Source organism: Haliotis cracherodii, unplaced genomic scaffold, assembly GCF_022045235.1.
Source record: "Haliotis cracherodii isolate W230 unplaced genomic scaffold, xgHalCrac1.p SCAF_3, whole genome shotgun sequence".
NCBI classification, from domain to species: domain Eukaryota; kingdom Metazoa; phylum Mollusca; class Gastropoda; order Lepetellida; family Haliotidae; genus Haliotis; species Haliotis cracherodii.
Window position 1 is genome coordinate 67,896,644 of NW_027266286.1, and position 24,959 is coordinate 67,921,602.

The window sequence follows — 24,959 nt, forward strand, 5'->3', positions numbered from 1 at the left end:
TCTGACACTGTTATTGCGTTTTGTGTGAAAAACGTTCCTGAAATATACTGTTCTTTTATCAGATAGTTGACTCGTTTTCCTGTTTTCGTGCATTTGACATATATACAAGTATGTCATTGGTTATGATAATAAAAGCAATATGAGCTTTTTCTAAGGAAACAAAGAGGAAACCCCATATACCAGAACCTTTACTCACGAATGGTTGACAATGCCCAGCAGAGTTCCCCAAAGTCATCTAAGTGCTCTCACATTCGCACTTAACATATACACAGTTGAGCATAATCTAGCTTGCACACACGAGCATAATCGTTACCGTTTTTATCTTAACATTATCCAATGTCCATGCTTCATACTTGATTATTTTCCCTCCATTTCTAAATACAATAACACTTTATTTATAAAGATTTACACACAATCCCCATTTCAAGGAATATGTATGTAAAACATCTAGATGTCCCTGCAAGCCCCGAACAGTATACGAGAAAAATACAATGTCCTCGGCAAATAAGATTAAAATCAGATCTGACAAATATTCCATGATCGCAAGCTGCACATATTTCCAACACAAGCTCATTGATAAGAACATATTAATAAGATAGGGCTCAAAACGCATCCTTGTCTTACCCACTAGAGGTGTTAAAAAGAAGAAGTTTTAAAGCAACCAACCGTTACACCCGCTTTTACAGATGCATGCATACTTTTTTTTTAACAAATTGTAATTTTACCATGGTATCCTTTTTGTAGAAGTAAAAATAGCATTTTCTCCTATCAACATTATCAAACGCCTATCTGAAAACAATGAATGCACAATATAATCTACCTTTTGGCTTACAGAGATATTTGGAACATAATGCATGCAACGTAAAGATATGATCAATGGTAGAATATTGAGAACGGAAATCTGCTTGGAATTCTGAAATAAGCTCATTTACCTCTTATCCAGATTCTAAGGCGTATTTTTAGAACAGACGTAAAAACCTCCCCTAAGATGTTCAAAAGAGAAATGCCTCTGTAGTTGTAAGGATACATTTTAACTCCACTTTGTATAACGGTATTATCCCTAGATTCCTTACCTCAGGAAACACTCCGCTATCAAGAACTTTGTTAAATAACAAGACTAGAACGTTTTAAGAATACAGGCGGTATACCGTCCTTTCCTGGTGCTTTTCCCAACTCTAAGTCCGCAATAGTATCCTGGATTTCTTTCTCAGTAATACGACCAGATATCAAATTCGCCAGTAAATGGCAATTCGTTACAATCATGACATGAATAGCTTTCAATAAAATCTATAACGGATTGATCAAACAGTAAATGATCAGTTCGTTGATCCGTGTTTAACAAATTCTTAAATCAGGAATACCACCCTTCTGGGGTAATAGATGATTTGCCTTTATCACTATAGAGAAGGCGTTTTAATGATTTCCAAACTGTTTACAGTTACTCTGGGAGGCGGCATCTTTTATATCATCAGCTGTTTTACTGTCATATAAACTCTTTTTGTGCTTACCCCAATGTTTAAAGTTTGATTTGGCCAATATATTATCATTGAGGCTCATTTCACACTTAAATTTCCTTAACTTATAAAGACATTTGTACTTTTCAGCCTTGCGATTATTATATTCTTCATCAAACCATGGTGGTTTATTGTATGTGCTCTGAGCAAAATTGTAGCTGTCATAACCAACTTATGAGCAACAAAGTCCAAATAATTCAGTTAATATAACTACTGCAGCATTGACATCTTCAGTTAATAGCATTACATATTCTTCCTTCATCAAACACAAAGAATTGGTTGAAATTAAGATATCAAAATTCAAGTGAGAATCTTCTCGAAATCCTAATCTTGAAATTTTCTCAACAGGAGTGAGTGAGTGAGTGAGTGAGTGAGAATGGTGTTACGTCGCTTTTAGCAATATTCTAGCAACATCACGGCGGGAGACACCAGAAATGGGCTTCACACATTGTACCCATGTCGGGAATCGAACCCGGATCTTCAGCGTGACGAGCGAACGCTTTAATCACTAGGCTATCCGACCGCCCCTTCTCAACATGAATATTCACTAAATTACAATCCGAACTTTGAAAAGGAACATTTTTTTGTAACTTACATTCCAGTGGCAAATGATCAGACTCAGTTCGCGGCAATATAGCTATATCATGGCGATTAGTAAATAAGGCGGTGCTAATGATAAAATAGTCAACGCAACTAGTTCCTTTATTTGAAATTAAAGTAAAGTTACTTGGAGTGTCGCCGTTTGTACGACCATTAACAATATGCATAGTCATGGCTTTGCACAAAGCAAGAAGTTGTTTTCCATAATTGTTTACTACATTATAACAACATAATCTTGGTTTAACAAACGAATCATCATGATATAATTCTTCATCAACAGGTACATTTTGGGGCCATCGTCCAGAATGTAATCTGGTTCAGAGTCTGTTCTAGCATTTAAATCTCCACATATGATAAACAAAGAGTCAATTCCATATTTATGTTTTAACTCTTAACTTTATCTTCTAATAAGTCGACACCACTGTCTTCATTGTCATACTCCGTTGACCCCGCCGGGTGTATATAGAAGAATGCAAGAAATCCGCTTGAAATGTGATTTTAATGCTTTTGCTTATGCAAACAGAAATTTCCCCCAGAAAATCGTCCACGGTTCTGCAGACGTTTTCCCTCTGATGTAAAACAAAGATAATCATCAGAAGTGTTACATTTTTCTGCACCACAACACATCGTCTCTAAGAAACCAAATATATCAAAACTTGTACAAAAAGATACAAAATAATTGCAGGAGAGAGTAGATCGTAGACCATTAACGTTCCAAGAGTGCAAATTGATAAAATATTTTTTGGGACAGTAGCAATGGTAGATACTGGTTGAGGGGCATTACAGCTCTGTCTATCACTGGAGCCTACGGCCGTTCTCCTATGGTGTCGCGCGTTGTCTCCCTTCAGAGGACGTATTGTCCGAGTTATCTCCCCTTGACGTATCTGAATGTTGAATATCTCTATGGGAATGTGTTTGCGGGGACGATTTCTTCACCCAGTTACGTCTCTCCCCAATTTGTTGCCGCTCACACATTGATTCATCTAGAATGTACACACCGCCGTCTATAATGAGCTTGTCGTAGCTAAGAAAGGCGGTACATCCCTCCTTCCGGCTTTGTCCATAACAACTGTGATCGAAGCCACCTCAACCTTTCCGTGAAGTCCTCCGACATGCGAAAGTTATTGTTACCTTTAAGCTGCATTCTGCCTGCCTTCAAAATACTCGGTTTGTCTTTGTAAGACGCAAATTTGACAATGACAGGCCGAGTTGCTTTCTTACTGTTTAAACGGTGTGCCATCTCTATTGGTACTGGATCAGCGTCAAGAAGTCCAATTTGGTCATGGAGGAAGGCTCTAACTTCGATTCACTTATTTCCCATGATTCTCCACGTTCCTCTTTCAGGCCATGAAATATGAGATTTGATCTTCTTGACTGAACCTCAATGTTATCAGTTTTTAATACCAGATTAATAACCTTTTGCTTTAAATCATCATTTTCCAATTTCAAACTCACAAGTCTCTCATCGTAATCTTTGACAAACAAATCACATTTCAGGTTTATAACCGACAATGAACATCAAGTCAGTTCTTCTGCACACTTTTTCCCATGGTTCTTTCGTTTAGCAATAGGCTTTTGGATACTTGTGTAAATAGCAAGAATGTGTACTATCTTGTTCTGTAATTTGAACAATCTCAACAGACTGGTAAAATCACTGATTTTCAGTGATCCATTGACATAATTCCCACAGCTATTTGCCTTTACGCCCAATGGAATCTTTTTAGGCGGGTAATCGAGACTGGTTATTCTCTGGCGCCGACGTTTTATAGTTGGTATGTAGGAAACGATCATTATTCTTACGTACGTTCAGTACGTCTTGAATATCTTCAATAGTCCAGTCAGTGGAATAAAAATTAGAATGCAAGGCAGCTACGACATGTGTATTAACGTTGACATCTTAGAAGTATTGTCCTGTTTGTTTCCTTATACATTCTATACTATATATAATCAAGTATCATGACTTAAGCATTCCATTGTTTGAGATACAAATGCGATACGATATGTAATATTCCGGTTGTATAGTGCTTGTCCACTGAGGTACTAAATCTCAGTTTAATATGTTTACACCCTACTAACACATGTTAACTCCGAGTCGACCTGTCTTTGTTTTGTCCCCTTTATGCCCGAGGGCAAGGCAGGGTAACAACAAGTACCATATTTTATGGTATGTTTGTATGACGCGGTGAGGATCGAACCATCGGTCTTCCGAACTCCGGGCATATGCAAGACCACATAGACAGTCCAATATGTCGTGATACACATTCAATAGTGTATATACTAGGAATCGTGGCATAATCATCATAATCCTTCTACACATTACCATGTGTTTACATATGTCCGTCACGACTAAAACTCATAGAGGAAACTCAATGTTCTCTATAAATTGTCTGTGTTTGGCGCATACCATAATGAACAACCATGACTACCAACAGAAGCGTCTGGCACGAGATGTGAACCAGAACAAAACCCTCATTCATCTTTTTCTATTACACATGTATGTACTTGTTGAATGAAAAAAGATTTCTCTACCCTACACTCATTTTTCATAAATGTGTATGTATTCATGTATGACTTGGATTTGACTGACCAGAATGGCTTCCCTTGTGTCGTTCACACACTTATGAACGTCAGTTTCGCGATCATGTGACCGATCTCTCTACCAATGGAAAAGCCGTATATCAGGTGAACTTCACATTAAAAAATATTACGAGATACATGTATAAGGAGAAAGCCTGGTATGGAATATATTGATATTGGTAGATTGCTTCTGTTCTCAGGATTCATTTAGGAAATGTTATGACGTCACTGCCTTGTAAGTTGAAAGATGTATAATTGTCTCCTTGTTGTAACTCGTCTTGTGTTTTATCTGCTTCTGTGTTCGAGTCGCAAAACGTATCACCATGTAGTCCCTTCTTGCTACTGGCTCTGAAATAAATAGCACATGCTTAAATACGAAGCAGCAAGTACCATACGTTAGAACTAACGGTGATGGAGCTAAAATCCTAAATCAATCTTTTATCACAACGATGTATTTGTGAGCTTGCAAAAAAGCCCTTGATGCTATTAATATCTTATGACACACTGATATTACGGAGATATTTGTCATCGCGGCCCCGCTGATTAACGTCACTCATTCACTAGCAGTATATAAGTATGATGCTAGTGTAAATTTGTAGATTTGTTAAATGGGTATTTGTGGCCAAAGTGACTAGAGAGTCCTAAAAATCGAGGACAAATTTGGACAAAATCCTGTTGCCTGGTAGATTATGTGTGATCGTACCCAGTGTTCGGGGCGAACCGGGATTGGAACCCAGAATCATAGGTTTCTGGCGTGCCAAACGGACGCAACTCTGCACAGCGAATTGCGACGCCTTAGACGACTGGGCCACCCGTGCCCCCTATCTTGCAATAAAGAGGAACAGGGTCGATATAATATATAATTTTCGGATATGTGCTACATTAAAAAAAATGACAGGTGTGTAGTGTGTGAGTAGTAAACTGACAAACAGAACGCCTGGCACTACAATCACACAAATAATGAAGCTGACACAAGTAGTCGTGACCGATGTACTGGTGTTATGCGAAGACAATGCTTAAAAGTATCAGCACCCAGCCCACACCATGAATCGGACTGAAAAATTACGCAGTGAAAAATAAGTATTGTCAACCACCGACGCTGCAATCAGTCTCACGGATGACATTCGCGAGGCGTCTTCTCATGCTGCTTATCAGATTTTCAACATGGGTGCCCTCTGCCATACAAGATTCAGTGCACTGGGCAATTCATTCAGTTAATAGATGATGCACGCTTAGTACATTAAAACAATATGCTGTCCATTGTTCGTCATTATTGTTCGGAATTGGATTTTGAATCAGGTGGCACTTATGTGTAAATATACCGTTCACTAGATGATAAAAATATGTTCGTGTCCAGGTATTATAGACGAATAAGGGAAATTAATATAGTACAAAATATACTCAATCATACTTTCCAAATGTTTTGGCATCATCGATGTTTTCGGGGAGTTGTTGACGCCTGGTTTCTGGAAGTAGAAGGGAAAGAAGTCCCGCGCAAACGGTAACAGCTCCGAACACAATCAGTGGAAGCACCGTCTCTAGGCTGCCCCCGAGGAGGATGCCCTGGGAAGATATAGATAATGACAAGAGCAGTCTTTAAAAAGACAAATGGTAGGTTGGCCACGCACTGCTTGCTGTAGAACAACACCTTACATTTCTATTCCGCTCCTGTTACTTGTACACAGATTATTGGCGGAATTATGGTGGAATTACTTTCCCCGTTTTCACCCTAGAATTACATACATACCGATTAAACAGCTCTAGGACATTTACAAATTCAATTTGAATTCCCATTCAGTCATATACTGGTAGTGCGGCCTACTAATTTTATCTTTATTATTCCCCTGCATGTGCATGGACGTGTCAGGCTCCACTTTCTTCATAGGGTCCGTGTAGGATACAGTCATCTCGCGAAATGCATGTGTTTGATTTTCCCAACTCCGGCAAACCAAAATTCATAGTCATATGCATAAAGACACAAATCAGAGAGTAGGGGTGCACAATTGGAACATGTCATGCAAATAAAAGCGACAAAACCCTTTCTAGAATCATTAGGAAGCCTTTGTAAGATTCCGACTATATCCTAAGAATTTGTTTATTAATCACTATAAAATAGGCTGAATGTGTGATTGAGATATCACTAAACATCAAACGTAGTGTCAGCTTTCAAAAAAGTGTTTAGCAGAAGAGTAAACCACGTCATACATACCAGATCTGCAATATAGGGGGCGACAACTCCTCCAACAGATGAAAATAAAGAGTTGACACCCATTCCAGAGTTTCGCACTACAGTTGGAAACAGTTCGGCGGAAAATACGTAAATGATGCCAAAGGCTGCAGAAGCACCAAGTTTCCCAATCATTGACAGTGCTGTTGTAATCCACATGTGATCTGAAAACAACATGCCGGAAAGGATAGAATATCCTTTCTGGTCTTTTAGTAGCATATACAGTAAACTACGGTTATAACGAACTCAAAGGGACTGCTAATTTTAGTTCGTTATAACCGTAGTTCGTTATGAGCATATACACAGCATAACTACAGCAGATAGTCGGGACCAAAAGGTAAATTCGTCATATACGTCAGTTCGTTATAAGCATGTTCGTTTTAACCGTAGTTTACTGTATAGTTATCTTAGTAAAAGTTAATAAATAAGTATCAAATTAGATTCACGAATGTTTGCTTATGGCACAAATACACGGATAAGAAGCTTGATGATTATGTAGGTGCCATGAGCAAGATGTTTTGTTTGATTTCTTGACATATGGGAACTACAGTTTAAATATTAAGATTTAACCTAATAACAATACATTGTAGCACGGGCCTTCTGTAACTCCCGATGCCCTGTGAAGGGGTGGAGCCTTCGATGCCCTGTGAAGGAGTGGATCCTCCAATACCCTGTGAAGGGGTGGAGCCTCCGATACCCTGTTAATGGGTGGAGCCTGCGATGCCCTGTGAATGGGTAGAGCCTCCGATACCGTGTGAATGGGTGGAGCCTGCGATGCCCTGTGAATGGGTAGAGCCTCCGATACCCTGTTAATGGATGGAGCCTCCTATGACCTGTGAATGGGTAGAGCCTCCGATACCCTGTGAATGGGTGGAGCCTTCGATGCCCTGTGAATGGGTAGAGCCTCCGATACCCTGTGAATGGGTGGAGCCTGCGATGCCCTGTGAATGGGTAGAGCCTCCGATACCCTGTGTAAGGGTGGAGCCTTCGATGCCCTGTGAATGGGTGGAGCCTCCGATGCCATGTGAAGAGGTGGGGCCACTCCCGATGCCCTGTGAAGGGGTGGAGCCTTCGATGCCCTGTGAAGGAGTGGATCTTCCGATACCCTGTGAAGAGGTGGGGCCTCCGATGCATTGTGAAGAGGTTGGGCCTCCGATGCACTGTGCAGGGATGGAGCCTCCGATGCCCTGTGAAGAGGTGGGGCCTCCGATGCATTGTGAAGGGGGTGAAGTCCCCAATACACTTTTTAACAGGCGGAGATACACCGTAAAGGACTGTAGTCTCCGATACCCTATTAACAGGCGGAGATACCACAAAACATGTGCAGCTGTTTCCAGTTTCTTGCGATGTTGCTATGTCCTAAACGACCATATTGCCATTTAAGTTAGTAGTACAAACTAACGCAAGACCTGCATCTTTTTTTAAAAAAAAAAATCAAATCTAGTGGCGCTGCGCTGTAGCTCACCTGGATATGTGGTCAACAATTTAGAATGTCAACAAAGATAGGCATGTACGAAAGTTTCTGTCAGCATTGCTATTCAAAACTTTTCTGCAGGCATCGTGAGGACAAAAGTATTAACAATATGAAACAGGTAACTATATTTCCACAATGTTTCTAAATCTTCAAGAAAGAGTGTTCTATTTATACACTGTTAAAAAAGACCGCAGTTGAATTTATTTTACAAAATATGGTATCATCCTAAAGAGAAACAAACATGTAGTTGTTAACATTGCACTTTGATCAGTGGCCATAAGTCGCTTTTTCAAGTTAACACTAAAACGTAAGACAAAAAACGAAAGACTCCGTAAAGGAGAAATAAGTCTAGAATCCGTTGAATCAACAGATTCCCGAAGGCGTCAGTTTTACTTGTTTATGTTTGGCCAGTGAATTCCTGGTTCAGAATCAACTGCAACAACAATAGTGTGACGTCATCATAATGGGATAGAAAGGGGTGTCACGTCATGTGCCGTGGTGACGAGACCTGAAATTTGATTGACTCATTGCTATACTCTCGATATTTTGAGGGGCGTCAGTCTTTCGCAACTGCCCATCGAAATATCTCGTGAACCACTCGTAATTACATTCAACAACTAGAATTGAGACGGTTAAACCGTTTCAAATGCTTACAGCTGTTGCCATATATAACAGGGAATGTGGTGGCCAGACACGCGATGCCACCCAGCAGCATACTCCCACAATGCAGTTTCTTCCTTCCGGTACGGTCGAGGAGGAAGATGCAGAGGACGTAGGCAACAGTCTCCATGATGTTGGCGATTGTGAAGTTGAGGAAGATGTCTCCGCTGAGGTTTTGTACGTTCAGTCCAAGGCCGTAGTAGACCATGCTGATCACAAACCTGAAACACAGTAAAGGCCGCATGTGAGAAACATTTAAATCTGTTTGTCCAATTACCGAAATGGGCTCAATATCGTAAAATGCTTCTAGGCTGCTTATCTATTATTAGGATGTCGTCTTAAGGCTCTCCCTGCCACACTTATACTCTGCTGCCCACCTCCTTACGGTGGCATAGGGAGTGGCATCCTTTCCGAGTGTTGTACCCATATTTCATGAATGGCTTTCGGGTGAAAATTTGACTTGCCGTTTCATGTGTTTGTGACGGGTACCACCTGTGGGGAATGATGCGCTCACTTTTTCGCGAACATTTGTTATCATGATAGACACAATTTTTATGGATAACAACTTCTTTAATACTGTAAAAGGCCTTAGATAAACGGGTTGTTATCCATAAAAATTGTGTCTATCTTGTCATCCGTCAACTTCTAAGTAATGCCTATCAAACAAACTTGTTATCATCCCTATTTGCCAGTGATTCATAATTGAATTAAACACTTGACTCGCCTTTGCATGTGTTTTCATAAGAAAACATGTTTGTTTATGATATAGTCGGAATCATGCAATGGACTCTTAGCAGAGATGTTATCTAAAATCTATGAATACTTTATAACGTCAGCTGTTATCTTGTTATGGCATGACCAACGTCTTCAGATTCTTATCTGAAACCACTGAACTGACGGAGCGGAAACTTATCTGACATTGTTCCGATCCGACCTGTGATATTATCACGGCATTGAAAGACCATTTTATTGCCAATGTGATGTCATTTTGTTTATGTGTAGTTTGTATTCTAATAAGAAACCATTGGACAAATGAAGCTGAACATATGTCAAATGTGACAAGGGGCCAGAAGTTAGCGGTGGGTTCGCTATTCGTTTTTCGAATAACGAAAAACAAGCCAGCAACGGGTTCGTTATTCAAAGGCTGTATATTAAACACCTACAGTAATGTGGTCAAATACACTGAAACTCATTTAATATATGACAGCAAGTTCGTCTTACATAATCATCCAAAAGCTGTTTAGTTAATAAATATTCAGTACTTTTGAATAACAAAAAACAAACCAGCACCGGGTTCGTTATTCAGACTTGGTATATATACAAATATAAGATACCGTATCTACAGTGGGTTCGTTATTCGTTTTTCGAATAACGAAAAACAAGCCAGCACCGGGTTCGTGATTCAAAGGCTGCATATTAAACAACTACAGTAATGTGGTCAAATACACGGAAACTCATTTAATATATGACAGCAGATTCGTCTTACATCGTCCAAAAGCTGTTTTCAGTATTTGGAATAACGAAAAACTAAACTGCAGCATTTTAGTTTTCAGTTCATGTCCAACAAATTGACAAATGTGAGGTAGTCTAATCTATGTTCAAGCAGTTTTAGTTAATAAGTACTGTCCAGCAACTGGAATCTAAACAGCACCATTTATCTTTTATCAATAATACTATTCAGTCGGATTCTTTCCGGCAGTTTATGGATGAATAATAACGAACTAAAAGGGGATAGATCAAACTGTATTCACTTTATTTGTAGGTAAGGGTTACAATACTACTTACACTCTTGTATGATAATTTTCATTACAGTTAAATGTAGTGAGTTACCCAGACAGTATTTTCTATAAAAGGTCTTTCGTCAGATAGCAGTTATGTTCATTTTATAGGTAAGTTTGCTGTGGGCAGAAATGTATAAACGTCACAATGCAAAACTGATCCATCTGGCTGGTATAATACTAAATGGCAATGTAACACTTATGTTTACTGACGTCTTGAACTCTACTGAACTATAATCTAAGTTTACAACACTATGCAAGTGGTTGTCTGGAGCTGTGCAAACAAAACGTGAGGTTAACTTGTCACCTATATGATGAATACAATCATGGGATCCATTCCAGGTCGTAGTCAACGATCAAAGTTACAAACCAAAACAAATCAAATGTCATAGTATCAGACATTCGGAGAGTAGTAAGACATCTTACTGCAGCTGTGTGAAATGTCACCACCATTAACTGAACAGTCATGAAATTCATGAAAACATAGATACATTGTACGACATCCTGTCTGTTGTGGGTGATGATGGACACTGACCAGAAAGGGGTTACTTCTGCAAAGGTTCCCCTACAATTTAAGTCTTTCTTGTAAATAAGTACATAAATAAAAACAGGAGCAGATTCTTTAATCCATTTATTTATATATTTTCTTAACATAAACTGAATAACGAACCGGGTGCTGGTTAGTTTTCCTTATTCAAAAGTACTGAATAGCTTAACAGTTGTTGAGAGATGGACTATGGACTAGCTTATATTTAATAGAATTGTTGGACAAAAACTGAATAACGAACCTGGCACTGGTCTGTTTTTCGTTTTTCAAAAGTACTGAATAACTAAACAGCTTTTGGATGATGATGTAAGACGAACCTTATGAAACAGATGATTGAAATTTGAAGTGACATTGGTGGATACTTGTCTGACTGGCGAATCTGAACTCCGAAGAATTGAAGAATAGTACTTTATTTGATCGGCCGACGGGTGTAGTAGCTCATAAAACACTGCTGATGTTTATGGCCTCTGAGTTTGATGATTTCACGCGCCTCTACCCCGGCATGCCACAAAAAAGATGGTCAGTGTTGGCCCTATGGCTATGATTTCAAATGATTTCAAACGTTCCGAAATCCATCACGTCTGTTGTGTTGATATCAGCCATGTTGGTGGTCAAACGGAAGTTGTGTAACAGTGTGGTCGTTTGTACAAGTAAAATCAGACTCATTAATGTTTTTCAATCCAATTGATTATGTCTATTTCCATTGTAATTCTTATTGATTATCCACTCATAGTAGAATATATAATAACAGGTGATACGTAAGTGTATTATACATAAGAAGGTGCCTGTCTGCAAGGCTATTCTACCCACCAGTTAAAGAAGATGATGAGACATCTGATGAAGAGAACTGGCGTTGTGAACATTTCCCACACCTTGCCTTGAGGCTGATTTTCCTGCTTCAGAGTCGACTTGTCGAATATTTTGGGTGGAAGGTCCACGCCGTTTACTTCAGCCGCCTTCCGGATAATCTGTTCAGCTTCAGCGTCCCTCCCACGTGACAGCAGCCATCTTGGAGATTCGGGAATAAACCTACGAGAAAGGAATGACGTGATGACTTGATGCAATAATGTCCGATGCAATTTTCTATTTTGACGTGTACCGTAATATGTTCCCGTGTTTGTTCATGTCAACGCTTGACTTATATTTGTATGTGTTTGCAACTGGTGACACGAGTGGGGCGGTGTACGATCAAGTTTGTGTTAACACCTAGTATGAACACTAGGTATTCATTTGCTTTTAGTATAGTCGGAATCGCACGATCGTATAATGATTATGTATAGGGTTTTGTCGCTTTGTGACTTGACGCCCACATGACGCCAACATGATGCCTACATGACGCCCACATGACGCCTACATGACGCCCACATGACGCCTACATGACGCCCACATGACGCCTACATGACGCCCACATGACAACCACATGACACCTACATGACGCCCACAAGGACATGCGAATCAGTGTGTTATGTGTAATACTGCAAAATGAAGAAACATTTATCATTACAAGAATCATTTACATTTATTAACCTACAAAACAAAAACAAAGTATTTGCAAAAGTGTCTATAGCACTTACCACCACATGATTAGAATCAGTGCTGAAGGCGCAGAGAGAGCTAGTTGCAGATGGTGCCAGTCTCGCAGACAATAGGCAGCGGCGCCAAGGATGAACAAACCAAGACACCAAAAAAGGTCAATGACCATTCCTGCAATCACTCGCTTTGATGGTCCCACAAACTCCATCCCTATAAGAAAGAGGAAACATTGCCTAGGCTCATAACTTGATATCATTGATAAATAGTCATAATTACATGTTTAAATTTTCGTTGTGTTCATTGTTATTCCTGCTTTTCTGCTTAGCTGAATTGGTCACGTGTTATTTCATTAATTTCAAAGTGAATATTAAAAATTAAGCAATACCCTGAATGCTGTCATCACTAGGTACGGAATGTCAGGGAATTCCAAGAAGTATTACAGTCGAGTGAATGTCCGTTCTGCTAATGACCGGTGGAGATCCAGGGTAGAATAGGTCTTCAGCAACCCATGCTTGCCGTAAAAGGGGACTATGCTTGTCGTAAGAGGCGGCTAACACTGCAAACACGAAATGTCGTTTTTTACCTTATATGGTCATTGGTCGGAAAAACGACTAAAAATTCATTAAAATTGATTAACTGGTGAGCGTCTAGAAAGTGTGCAGAAAAGGGTCGAGTTTTTCAAGCGTAAAACGGACGGAAAAACGATGCTTTTTGCTCCGCCTTGTACACTTGTTAATGGCCAATCAGATGGCGCTGGTCCCCCGACGCACGTGATTCCTAAAGCTTCCTTTCGAAAGCTTGCTCTAGTATCTGTCGCGCGCAGTGCAGCGAGATTTGCTGATAAGCCAGTTTTAGGATATGTAACATGTTAATGGAATTCAGGTACGCGCCAAGAAGTCAAACCAAACTATGTTACCAAGTTTATTGTGGTAACATATTCCTCGGCTATGAACAGTTACCCCTATCGAATAATGGGTTGTGTTTCATTTGGTTATGATAATAACTAATTTTTTAATGTGAAGTTTACAAGATATACGGCTAGGACGAGAGGTCGGTCACATGACGTTCTTCACGTGACTGTATTCTTGAAATGGCGTAAACACTGACTACTTCCACATTCCTGGGGAAAACCCTTGGAATTCCCTGGTACGAATTCATACAGAAGCATGGTTGCATGCCCGTTTGAGGATACCCTCGCTACAACCCATCCCAGAAAAAAACAAACAAAAAAACCATCCAAACTATCGTAGTGACAATCTCACCTAATGAGGATATTGTTTGGAATATATTTCTTGTAAACATACTAAAACACATGTGGGGGGGGGGGGGGGGGGGACTATTTTATTCCGGGATGGCCTATTAAAGTTAGCAGTAAGTCAAGGCACCATGCGTGTATATGATCTGTTATCATATGTGTTTAAATTACGGTTTGGGGCGTTAATAAAATACACTGACGCACTATTCAAATCAATTGTATAATTGAATATGCTTTCTTTTACATATTACATAACAGCACTGCACAACATTTGAACTGTTGCAGTAACACACTACGGTAATCGCATTAAACACCATTTTCAACTGTACAGTATTTCAGTATTTCAGTTATATCACGGTGTACAGACTGATGTGGGATTAAAATCCGAATTGGTTCAGGCCATCCAACGTGTGTTCGGGAAAAGGTGAGCGTATCCTGCCACATAAGTGGCACCCGTCACAAACACATGCACGGACAAGTCAATTGTTCACCTGAACAAAGCACGGAAACGCACAATGATGCCCGTCCTAACTTTTACCGAGCATGTTAATTATATTGTCCGTCAAAAACATGGACGAGTATAAACAATATGTTCATTCACGTAATACATGTTATTATACATTTTGACAAAATGTATTGACTCGGAGCATTATTGTTAATCACAACGTATAGACTCAGCATGCAGTTGACCTCATCACCCATCCCATTATTGAAAGTCCTTCTTAAAGATCTATGAAATCAGAAGCTGCAACACTTTATCTTTTAATTGGCATGTCAGACTTCTATTTCATAACTCAGTTTTATTTGCACAGATCACATGGAAGGGACATTGTCGCGTTGTCGCATTGTCGCCCTTACAAAAACAAGCAAAACGCGTCAAAATTAACAAAAGCGCGACAATTGGCCATTTGTCGCATTGTCGCGTGTTTGCTTTGTCGCTCTTTGATTAATCCTTTTCTTTATTTTACAAAAGGGCGACGATGCCGTAACGCGACATTTTCAAGGTCAAAATATGTCTCGTTGTCGCATTGTCGCCCCATCACAAATGTGTATAAAAGACGTAAAGTTCAGTTAATGTTACAGTTAGGAAGCGGTAACCAAGTTACATCTGTCGTAGAAGTTCAACCTGATACATGTAAGTCTTGAAATGAAAACACAAGTCCGTCCCCGTAATCCATAACGTTTTATTGTGAACTCTTCTCTAAAAGTGCTTCGACTCCCAGTTCCAAACACGTAATCCACATACCTCCAGTGCAGTGGTCTTCCGGAAGATCTTACTCTTGACCGCATTAGAAAACTGACGAGTGCACGCCTGACCTGTGACCTCGTTGCAACCCTAATGAGGTGTTTGCCGAAGGGAGAGGGGTAGGAAATGTGTGCTCCATCCCAGGGCAGAGCTCGCGACACACTGTTTACTGAATGTTGTATACAGTATATTGCAGTTGATATACTGTATACTGCATGTGATACTTATTAGCGGAAATGTTACAACTTTCAATGTTTGGCCACAGCAGGGCTACGTCTTCACAATTTATTGTGGTAGACACAGTATAACTCATGAGTCTGGACTGAGGGAGGGCCGTATTCCTCCTTGTGGGTCACCTGCTTGGCAATATGGGATGGGAAAACTGCAGGGGGTGAGGGCAGTTACGTTGATGGTACAGACAGATAACAGAGACCATTTTACAAATGTGAAACCTCATTCCACAAAGGAAGAGGCGAAAGCTGAAACTTGGTGAGATTTACAGAACAAAGGCAGTTATTTCGAATTCTAGTTTCTTACTGACTCTCGAGGATACATTTAATAAAACTTCGTACGTGCGACACGGCCACCAGTCACTAAATTTGGGTCACAATCATTCTGTCTTCTTTCATTTGTCATCGAAATACCATCCTTTCGTGCACTTGTGCTTCCTACTCAAGTTACCAAACACATCCTGTTTACGTACACATGCAAGATATATATTACACCGAGGAGAATTTACGATTATACGTTGATACGTCTAACTGCTGGCCTTGTACGCAATGTCATATTTCTTATCGCCAGGGATCACAGGTGTGATACCAGTCTCCCTCAAGGATACCTCTTTGCTTCGTCAATGCTTCGTCTAGCCCAAACCGGTAACTGGTACCACTAGCAACGATACAATGGCGTACAAAGACTTACAATGAGTCAAGCATCCGTCACTCGATTTCCATTTTGATTGATTGTTTGATTGATAGATTGTGAGTGAGTGAGTGAGTGAGTGAGTGAGTGAGTGAGTGAGTGAGTGCCTGTTCCACTGGTATGTCCGGATCTGGGTACGGGTCACCGGCTTAGCGTCACCGATCTAGATATATCTATGCAGAAATAGGTCATCAATGCGGATAGCGTATTCTCGATTAATGTATTCAGGAACCTTTCGTGAACAACATTTATTGAAAATGCTACCGAAGAATCAAACAACTTTAAGATTTGGCTTCTGTGGTGGAATCATTCTTATATTTCACATGACCGTTAACCGTTAACGTACTTCTTGAATACTGTCACGCCATTAATTCAGACAGATCTCGAAGATATGTTAATATCTATCCGAGGACAGCGGATTAGATATCGCGAGGCTGGTTCACAATCCGTAAAAGCCTGTGATATGCCATGAATAGCCCATTGCATCTAGTATATACGGTACTCAACACAGAGATTAACGAAGGGCATCTATTTGATCAGGGGTTATTTAAATATCTATAACAGCTGTGTGTCAGTATATCCAGTTTCTGTCAGTGCAGCAAAATACCAAGTCGGTCAGCTGTGAACACGGTTCTTCAGCATCGCACATTTCAGCGCATTTGAAGCTACTGAGAACGTGGGGATAAATGATGGATTTAACAACAAGTAAGGTCATCTTGAGCGGGACGGTTTTTGTAGGCAATAGATGGATTAGCATATGAACTATGATTCTCTTTAGGTAGAAAAAGATCCACGATGTTCGACCTGGTAGAAGTGTGTAATCAAACCGCACAGCATTGGTCTTTGATTGACTGTGGCGTCAAAACAAACTCATTCATGTACTTGATCTGAATGTTCATCTTAATTGTTATGGATAGTCACGGAGCCGTGAGCCAGAGAACAGGGTGTCATTAGATAAAAATGAAGTAATAATAGGATTACCAGAAAAACGGGGTATAACACCCAAGCAAATAACCTCCCCTCAGGAACACCAGAGTAAATCAGTACAAGATTGAAAACTGCCCCATAAGTATTGTTATAGTGCAAACCATTTCAATACTTTTACGTAAATAGTGCAAACCATTTCAATACTTTTATTTCATATTTCATTTATCTAAATACCTAACTGGTTCAATATGTTTCCAAGTGCACCGAAATTCTATGCCCTTTGTCTGTTTAATATATTCAGCAAACATTCGGCGTATCCCCTCTTATCATAAGCACCTTCGGACAGGACCCTTAAAGGGGCACTGATCTAACGCAATTCCCCGGGACTGGTTGTTGCCTTTGTTATTGTTTTTCCCCAGTGAGTACCCGGATGTATAGCAGAAATCTAGACTAGTTCGCGACCTCTGCTGCGCCATTCGTAAGCGCATTAGTCACTTTTATTGTTAGTAATAAGGGCGTATGGTCAAATTGATCAACAAAATGAAATAGCATCGGTAATGGTGACGAAGTCACTTGCTTGGTAATTTTGCGATTTTCGTTTACACTATTTTGACTTGCAACACAAAGTAAATATTTCACCTGAGCATTGCTTTTTTATAGTGTGTATATTTTTTTTACTGTCAAATGTGTAACACATTTATTAAACGTCTAAATATTTTATTTTACAAAGTGACTGAAAAACATTTCTATCTGTATTATCATGATAACAAATTCCAAACATTTTGATGTTTAATGTCATCACCAAGAGACTGAAAATGTTACGTTGAAAAGCTGCTAATCCTACATGATAATCTGTTGTGATGTTTGTAGGCCTTTTTGATCGTCTTAATCAATCTGGACAGATTTTTTAGTCGAACTGACTGAAATATTTACACCTTTTATAAATTGCCTGAGAGAATCACATTTTACAAATTGACGGTAATATATACACGCTTACAAAGGAAAAGACCTGTGAAAATAACGTCTATCGCGCATTGAAGAATTTCCCAACCAAGGCGTAGAGAAACAAGAACGAATCGGTTTAAAAGAAGGAAAACAAAATGCAAATATCATAATTACAACCTACCAAATTTATGTGTATAAATTTTAGGCAGCTTCCTTGTTCGAGGAATGTATCCGTGAATATCCACACAAAGGAACAATATCCCACTCGTCTGCAGCTGTACAAAGAAACTTATTCGATGTCACGTGTCTCACTAACAATCAAATATTTAAAAAGATATATATCGTTTCGGGATATTATAACCCGTGTTCGTTTCTCAACTGATCACTTGGATTGTTTCAGGTGTTTTACATAGGTGTCACGTCTCAATGGTCGGCTGAGAAAGCCCACGTGACAACTATTTTCATAACGTCCACGGTTCCTAAAAAATCCATTGAGTGATAGATAACAATGATCAATCAATCAACGTATTATCAGATAACCGTTTGAACAAAGTATGTTGTTTTTACATCGGCACTTCACGCCAATATATGAGTGTATTCCCTTTGTATTAGAAAACCTAGACATGTAAACACTCACTCTTGACATATCCACTGTGCAAGATAACAGTGATTAATCAATCAACGTATTTTCTGTTAATCCTTTGATGACTAGGAACCATCCGTTGATTTACAAAACAAAGTAAATCAACTGATCATTCATCTCTTGCTGGGCTGCCACGTGCATATTACATAACACACATTTCACCTCACTTCAAACCTGGATTTAGATTGAATAATTACCCCAGACAAAATAAATGCCAAATGGGAACCTTTGTCAGGTAATGTAAGTGGTGCTACCTCTAATTGTACCTGTAATAAATTCATTAACTGAGCATCAAGTGAATGACGACAAATACACAAGTGTAGGGTTATACGAGAAAACGTGGATGACAACAAGGGAGTAGTAATCGTATTATCGACGCAAGCCGAAATCCGAAAATCCTTTCACTGCATGGATACTCTTTTTAGTATTAAACTATAACCATCTGGGGTATTTCCAAATGACATCTGATGAGCTCCGCTGTTCTTTTCGTCTGTTTGTTTAGGCTGAAGAAATTAATTAACATGCGCCCTTTGTCGAAATCTTTATAGATCACAGTTAACCAATCAGTGTTTATGCAAAAATGCGTAAAACAAATATTGCCTCCAGCCTCCAAGTTTATTTAGCTGTCCTTGAAGACGGTAGCCCAGTCTCTGGTCACGCTCATTTGCGTTGCGTATCATCCGGGTACTCACGGGGGAAAAAACAATAACAAAGGCAACAACCAGTCCGGGGAATGGCGTTAGATTAGTGCCCCTTTAATCTCCAGCGCTATCTATAAATTTTAATTAACACCTCCTAACGTCACCAATAAACGTGTATAAGTGTTATATCGTCACTGCAAAAAAAATGAGTGTTGTCTTTAGTATTAACATTCAAATACGTGATATCTATATTAGCGATATTGTCTATGTTCCGCCGGTGAGTAAGCGTTAGCCTTACTATCTCGAAGTGAGGGAGTTGAGTGAGTGAGTTGGGTTTAACACCGCTTTTAACAGTATTCCAGTTATATCACGACGTGTCAGCTTAATGTGGGAGGAAAGCCCGAAGTGATGCAGGCCTCAGACGTTTACCACTTCGGTGAAACACACGAGCACGGGTATGGTGCTGACAAACCTAGAAACATAATCGGGGGGAACGGGGATTTGAACCCACAATCATAGGTTTCTGGCGTGTATATCTGATATAAATAAATAAATATATATATATATATATATATAATAGGATGACATAAGTAGAACAATGAGTAGTACGTCCAGATTAGTGTACAGGCAACATTTAAAAGTAGATGAAAGAACACAATCGTCCGGAATACAATGTATAATTCTGGTGCACTTCCATGTGACTAAATAGCATACAATAAGCTATCGTGTCCCGTTTGGGTCGGTTTGGGTGGCAGCTTAGATATCTATAGAGTAGGTTCATCTTGGAATCTCCCATATAACTGGGGCTCCTCTTCAATTTAAATGGAGTTACTTGTTTCTTTCAAAACTATACAGTTTTAGAGACTAAGCATTAGTCTGAATAGATATCACCAGTTTGGAATTTGAAACTAATCTGTTTACAGTAACAGAACACTGTTTATGTGTCATGTACAAATGAGAAAGTGGAATCCCGTCAATTAGGCGGACGAACCTTAAAACTATTAATAAACATTAAAATAAGCAATATCGGGAAAATGTATATGCTTATACTATCTGGCAATAAACACCAAGATCACCTTCTACAAAAATAAGTTTTAAAAGCCGGTTGATAGTCTTTTGCGTATTTGACGATTATATAACTTTCGAAAGTATAAATCCTTTTCCTATACTCAGACGTTCCTGAGCCTTGCGCTTTCCTAATTATTTTGACTAAAATTATTACCGTTATCATTGTATTTGTTAATGGGAAATACGCGCCGATCAAGTACGTGCCATAAATTAAAGCGACATTGTACGATTCCGAACTCATCACGAGACTGTGTTTATGAATCACTGTCAAATAGTGGTGACATATAGTGGAAACAATACGCGAAATCGCGCATGCACAGAACGGAAAATTTGGACAAGGCATTAAGCAATCCGCATGCGTAGAAGATTGATTTCAGTGCTTCCTCTAAGCGCTTCGAGTACAGCGTCAAACTCGGGCCTGTAATCTAACACGCGAGAACTGACCAATGAAATCTGAGAAGTAGGAATACCAGTAGACGCTGTTGCTTGATTGACAATGCCAATCAAGAAAGGGAGGAGCTTGATGATATCGTTCTCTCCCAGTAAATTCCGATGTCAAATAACGACGTTATTTGGACGGAAAAACGATGGTTTGAAAGCGTCCAAATTACGTCGTTTTTCCGTCCAATGACCATATACGGAAAAAACGACGTTTTCGTGTTTGCAGTGTAATTATAATGGGATCGGGTGGTCAGGCTCTCTGGCTTGGTTGATGCATGTCATCGATCCCAATTGCGTGGATCGATGCTCATGATGTCAATCACTGGATTGTCTGGTCCAGACTCGATTATTTACAGACCGCCGTCATATATAGCTGTAATATTGCTGAGTGCGGCGTTAAACAACAAACAAACCAACCATCCTCTCTGTTAATCTGTAGCATCATGAAGTTATCGACTCATATAATAACATTCTAGTGCTCGTTTCCGGTGTCATACATACCAACTATAAAACAAACACCGCCGTCTTCCACACTCACTGCACAAATAACAGCATCGCACAATCTCACTTTCACAAATTTCATGTCTTCGGGTTTCATTTCAAACTCGCAGTTTCCAACTATATCTTCCAGTTCTGAGAACTATAACTATAGTTTTAATCCAGTGATTACTGTCCATGTCGTTTGAAACAGCCACCTTCTCCCTGACCTACTTGTTCTGATTCGTATATTTGCAGCTCGTCTTCTTGCCTCTTGCCATGATTGATAGGTCCCGTGAACTTTGTTTGACGTTACTCTCTTGGCACTTAACTTTGTGAGCGTGTCAGGTTATGTGCAATAAATTAAACAATCACCTTGTTCATGTCACGCCACAGTATGTATTCCTACGCCTGGAATGATTATAATCTTGTCACATTTGTCTACTGATGCATCTAATTTGATTTAATAAATTTGTTTTGATTAAACTTTTGTTGATATAACACATTTACATGTTTCATTGTCGAGTTTAATAATCAGGATTGACTGTGTATTTTGTTCGGTTCATTGAGGTACGCGGATTTATAAGTTTGCAAATCGGTTCATTTCTCAACCGAAAGCAAAATACATAGTCGGTCCTTCAAGGAACTAACCTATAACATATGCCACCATGTAGAGTCCAGAATTAGCCATTCCCTCGATGAACCTCAGTGCGTTGAAGATCACCATATTAGGAGAAAAGGCTATGCCGATACAGCTGGCAGAGTGGAGCAACACATTGAAAAAGTACGTTTTTTTCCGACCAATCCTGAAAGTAGGGAAATTACATGTATGTGCTTTAAAACAACAAACCATGCTAAAATCACTCCGAACATTGTGTTCAGGTCTTTTCAGATTGTCTTGCAACTTTTAAATCCTTTTTGGGTAATTATGAATGCAGGATACACTACGATGAGTTCTACAGGCCATACATGTTGAGGAACTTCGCTTGAAAACTGAGTTCCATTAAAGGAACAAATAGCTATTTCCAATGATTGAAATGCCTCCTCGGCAGATCCAGTGGGCTAAGGTGCTGAATGTTTCCGGTGTAGACTTGCATTGCTAAGCCGTGTTCTGGTTCGCTGGTTAGTTCGACTGTTAGCGAACATAGCGCCATGCACGTCCAAAGCTAGGGGCCGCCTCCGTGGTCTAGTGGTAGAGCGTCCACCCGTAGAGCGGAAGGTCCGGGGTTCGATCCCCGGCCGCGTCATACCAAGAAACGTTTAAATATGGTACTTGTTGTGACCCTGGCTGGCGCTCGGCATTAAATGGATAACACAAGGACTGGTCGGCTCGGAGTCAGTATACTGTGTCTGAGTGGGGTATTCATGTTAAACTGCGGCATGGTATCTCAGTGTGCTAGCACTATAAATCGGCATCAGTCCGGACTAGTACAAGCAGACACACACACACACACACACACACACACACACACACACGCGCGTGCATGCACGTCATATCATAAATGCAATAATCTTGGACGCGACGTTAAACCCCATTTCAACTCACCTCACCCAAAGTTAGACCAACATTCATCCCATGGCACGATATAGCTAAAACATGGTTCAAAGAGATCAACTTACAAATCAGATGCCAAGCCGAAGACGAACGACCCGGTTAGCCCACCCGCAAAGGCCAAGGAGTTAGATGTGGCTCGCCATGCTTTGTTACCACACACGAAGTTGAACTGTAAGATACCAACTAATTGTTACAATCACATCCTGAAGCTTAACAATGGTTAGAAGTTATTTCTCAAAATATAGACGAGGAATTAACATATTCTGTGACTGCTGACACCAGCATGTCACAGCGTAAATATCGCCCTTTGGCTGCGGCGTTACTGTGGTCGGGGATTCAAACCAGAGAGTGTGAAGACTCCCCAACACTGCTGATGTAAATGTACTTTGTTAAATGTAAATGTTTCGTTGTTTTCTGGCATTGAAATAAGCACATAATGTGTCCATAGTAGTTATGGAAACTCACTTCTGACTGGGCAGTGGACGTGAAGGTGGTTTTGTCATACACCCAGGATGTACATTCTCGTGTATCGTTCCCCGCTGTCAAGTTCGTGTACACGCTACACTCTGACAACGTCGATACGCCGTCCTCATCACGGTCCCAGGGGATGCTGCCGTTCACTATCACATCATGACCTTGACCTTGGCTCTTGTAGGTATCATTGGCTAACCCTGGCGTTGCACATCTTGAAACCACAAATACAAGTTCAAGCTATAACCACAAGCTACAAACCTATATAACAATGTTGAGTCCAATCAAATGCATGAACTGCAAATCAAACGCAGGTTCATAACATGTCACATTTGTGTTTTTAAAATGTTCTTGACAACTTACCTGAAATTCGGAAGAGCCATAGAAAATACAGGCAAAAGAGACTGAAAGGCACACGTGATGGCTGGTACACACACCATCAGGTAGAGGCGTTTCTGGTAGGGGCCAAACTCCCCCAAATGTTCTAATATTGTGTCAAACTTCATGGCCAACTAACTCCCAACTACGTCTTCACCAAATCGAAAGACGAAGTGACCCCCAACAGATGTGTGAGGAATATGTTACATTCGTCATTGTAACTCTATACGTTGTGGTGTGACCGTCCTCGAGTACGCATGTCCTTGGCGTATCTACTCCACAGAGGCTCCTGATAAGCAGTCTTATGAGACACACAAACACAGCGCGCCCCTTATGCTGACATTTTGATGTATGGGAATATGATAGGAACACGTTTGGAATTTTTTGAAACCTCTTGAAGTCGAACACCACTTTCTCGACGTATCATTTAAGACTTACTTAGATATCTCGGCGTCTTCTGTGTACCGCATGGGGGGAAACTGGACTATTACAGTCAGTTAACGTCTATGTCTCAGGGAGATGCTGTCCGTGAAGATCCGGGGTAGAATAGGTCTTCAGCAACTCATGCTTGCCGTAAAAGGCGACTATGCTTGTCGTAAAAGGCGACTAACGGGATCGGGTGGTCAGATTCGCTGACTTGGTTGATGAATGTCATCGATCCCGATTGCGTGTATCGATGCTCATGATATCAATTACAGAATTGTCTGGTTCAGACTCGATTATTTACAGACCGCCGAATATTGCTGAGTGCAGCGTTGAACAAGCAACAAACCAACCAGTCAATGGTCCTACGCTTTAGCCGCGCTTCTGATATCTCACCATAGTTACGATGGTCCCAAGAGCTTTGAGTTAACGACGTGGATGATTGTTAATAATGTTGATCACTGGATCTTCAACATGCAAATATTTACTTCTTTCAGGGAAATTGTAAGAGTAGCGGAAGCTACCGGTAGAGCAGAACAGGCTTACCCTTTTCGCGAACACCTGGTGTCATCACTGATTGTCAGTGATCATTATTTAGCCTTACCAAAGTCCCAGGTTTGCTTCCACGCTGGATAGGGGGCACGTGTCTATAGCGCCG

The 24,959-nt window shown here is 40.2% G+C and overlaps 1 protein-coding gene across 1 annotated transcript; it reads right to left on the bottom strand.

Annotated features, from left to right (window-relative positions):
- Positions 1–4,685: 4,685 nt before the first annotated feature.
- Positions 4,686–24,034, bottom strand: LOC139474952 (organic cation transporter protein-like). Its single transcript, XM_071258153.1, has 10 exons — positions 23,864–24,034; positions 23,495–23,714; positions 23,095–23,198; positions 22,126–22,280; positions 12,952–13,120; positions 12,188–12,406; positions 9,047–9,273; positions 6,901–7,082; positions 6,103–6,254; positions 4,686–5,039 (listed from the first exon to the last, which is right to left on the bottom strand). Exons 1-10 carry the CDS (start codon positions 24,004–24,006, stop codon positions 4,895–4,897), a joined length of 1,716 nt encoding a protein of 571 aa, XP_071114254.1. The 5' UTR covers positions 24,007–24,034; the 3' UTR covers positions 4,686–4,894.
- Between the last annotated feature and the right edge of the window lie 925 nt (positions 24,035–24,959).